Genomic DNA, 1,998 nt, shown 5'->3' with positions numbered 1-1,998 from the left:
TCCTTCCTTCTTCCTGCTTTCCTTCTTTCCTGTCTACCTGCCTGCCTAACTTCCTTCTTCCTGCTTTCTTCTTCTTTCCTGCCTCCCTGCCTTCCTTCCTACCTCCCTTCTTCCTTCCTGCCTGCCTTCCTGCCTGCCTTCCTTCCTGTCTACCTGCCTTCCTTCCTGCCTTCTTTCCTACCTTCCTTCTTTCTTCCTGCTTGCCTGCCTTCCTTTCTGCCTACCTGCCTTCTTCTTTCCTGTCTGCCTGCCTGCCTGCCTTCCTTCCTTCTTCCTTCCTACCTTCCTTCTTTCTTCCTGCCTGCCTACCTTCCTTCTTCCTGCTTTCTTCTTCCTTCCTGCCTGCCTTCCTGCCTACCTTCCTTCCTGTCTACCTGCCTTCCTTCCTTCCTTCCTACCTTCCTTCTTTCTTCCTGCCTGCCTTCCTTCCTGCCTACCTGCCGCCTTCTTTCCTGTCTGCCTGCCTGCCTTCCTTCCTACCTTCCTTCTTCCTTCCTGCCTGCCTTCCTGCCTGTCTACCTGCCTTCCTTCCTGCCTTCCTTCCTACCTTCCTTCTTTCTGCCTGCCTGCCTTCCTTCCTGCCTACCTGCCTACCTGCCTACCTGCCTTCCTTCCTTCTTCCTTCCTACCTTCCTTCTTCCTGCTTTCTTCTTCCTTCCTGCCTGCCTTCCTTCCTACCTTCCTCCTTCCTTCTTCCTTCCTTCTTCCTACCTGCCTTCCTTCTTTCCTGTCTACCTGCCTGCTCCGAGTCACCTCTGAAGTTAGACAATGAATCAGAGGCGAGCTCGTCTCGCTGCTGTCACAGTTTACAATCTTTAATTTCCAAAGCCATAAAGAGTCGGCTGCAGCGTTTAGTCATCGCCTCGCCCTGCTGCCGTGCACACCAGGTGATGGACGGTGCGTTGATGGAGAGCTCATCGTTCGGGAGGAATTCATGTCCTTTGTCTGCTCAGGTTAAAAGCTTCGGATGAGTGGAGGATTTGTTTCGATGTTTACCAGCCGGATTCTGTTTCGGACTTCAAGAAGAGCAGCCCGGGCAAACCGTACAGCCGCATGTGTGTGTGCAGGTAAACACGCCTCGCAGAACCGTCGTTTACTCAGGACTGACGTGCAGCACGAACAATCGGCATGAACAGCTCTTTGACGATGTTACATTTATATTTATTTAAATATTTATTGTTCAACACTTTGGTAACATCGTGTTGTTTTTAAATGTGCTTTATAAATAATTAAATGATTTTTTTTTTTTCTTATGTTCTTTAACTCGTATCATTTTAAAGGGATTTCCTGTTGATAAACTTCCCAGTTACATTTTGCTCCAGTTTGTGTTTCAGCTCGTTTCTCTCAGATTTGACGCTCCGAGTGTTTTTTTTTTCTGTTTTGTTCCAGTTTTGATGGTCCAGTTCCTGATCTGCGAGCCGTCAAGCAGCTGGCCTTTCAGAGCAGAGACGTCTCCGTCGTCTTCGCCGTCGTGGACCACGGAGACATTTCCTTCTACACCTTCAAAGACTTCCAGCTGCCGAGGGACGTGTTCCCCTGAGAATCAAGTATCCAGGACTTTTTATCTCTGCTGGACCAGGAGGCGGTTTTCAAAGTGCGATCTTCAGTCATGCAGCAGATCTGACGACGTGGTTTATCAGTTTGCTTTGTTGACACTTTATTGGTAAATCATTGTTTCATCTGATTCAAAACTTTGTTTTTTTTACAATTAATGATTGCACTTCCCATTTAAGAAAAATATTTAATTATTTAATCAAAGATTTATAGATCAAAACAAAACGGGCTTATTAGAAATAAACTGAAAATGTTGGTGAAGGAAACAAATTATTGTCTTGTATTTTTCATTCTAATGAAAGATTCATGCTTAAACTTGTATTTGCACCAGAATCTAACAAAGTTAAGTCGGGTCCTCTGGATGGATAAATAAAATAAAATTAAAAAATCGTTGAAACGTTTAGTCTTTTATCCAAAATACTGCTTGAGTCTGAAGAGCTGCAA

At 45.4% G+C, this 1,998-nt stretch overlaps 1 protein-coding gene across 1 annotated transcript in view; it reads left to right on the top strand.

The window, feature by feature from the left end:
• The window catches only part of tsen54 (TSEN54 tRNA splicing endonuclease subunit), a 7,914-nt gene extending 6,335 nt beyond the window's left edge, over positions 1-1,579 (top strand). Inside the window, exons 11-12 of the mRNA XM_037688684.1 lie at positions 954-1,067; positions 1,390-1,579. Coding sequence (XP_037544612.1) covers positions 954-1,067; positions 1,390-1,540 — 265 coding nt within the window. The 3' untranslated portion in view covers positions 1,541-1,579. The remainder of the gene's footprint in view (positions 1-953; positions 1,068-1,389) is intronic.
• The last annotated feature ends 419 nt before the right edge of the window (positions 1,580-1,998 follow it).

The sequence above is a fragment of the Nematolebias whitei genome, chromosome 15, assembly GCF_014905685.2.
Source record: "Nematolebias whitei isolate Nwh7 chromosome 15, NemWhi1, whole genome shotgun sequence".
Classification (NCBI taxonomy): Eukaryota; Metazoa; Chordata; class Actinopteri; order Cyprinodontiformes; family Rivulidae; genus Nematolebias; species Nematolebias whitei.
Note: the sequence above shows the minus strand (reverse complement) of the source record. Positions and strands in the feature narration are given on the sequence as shown.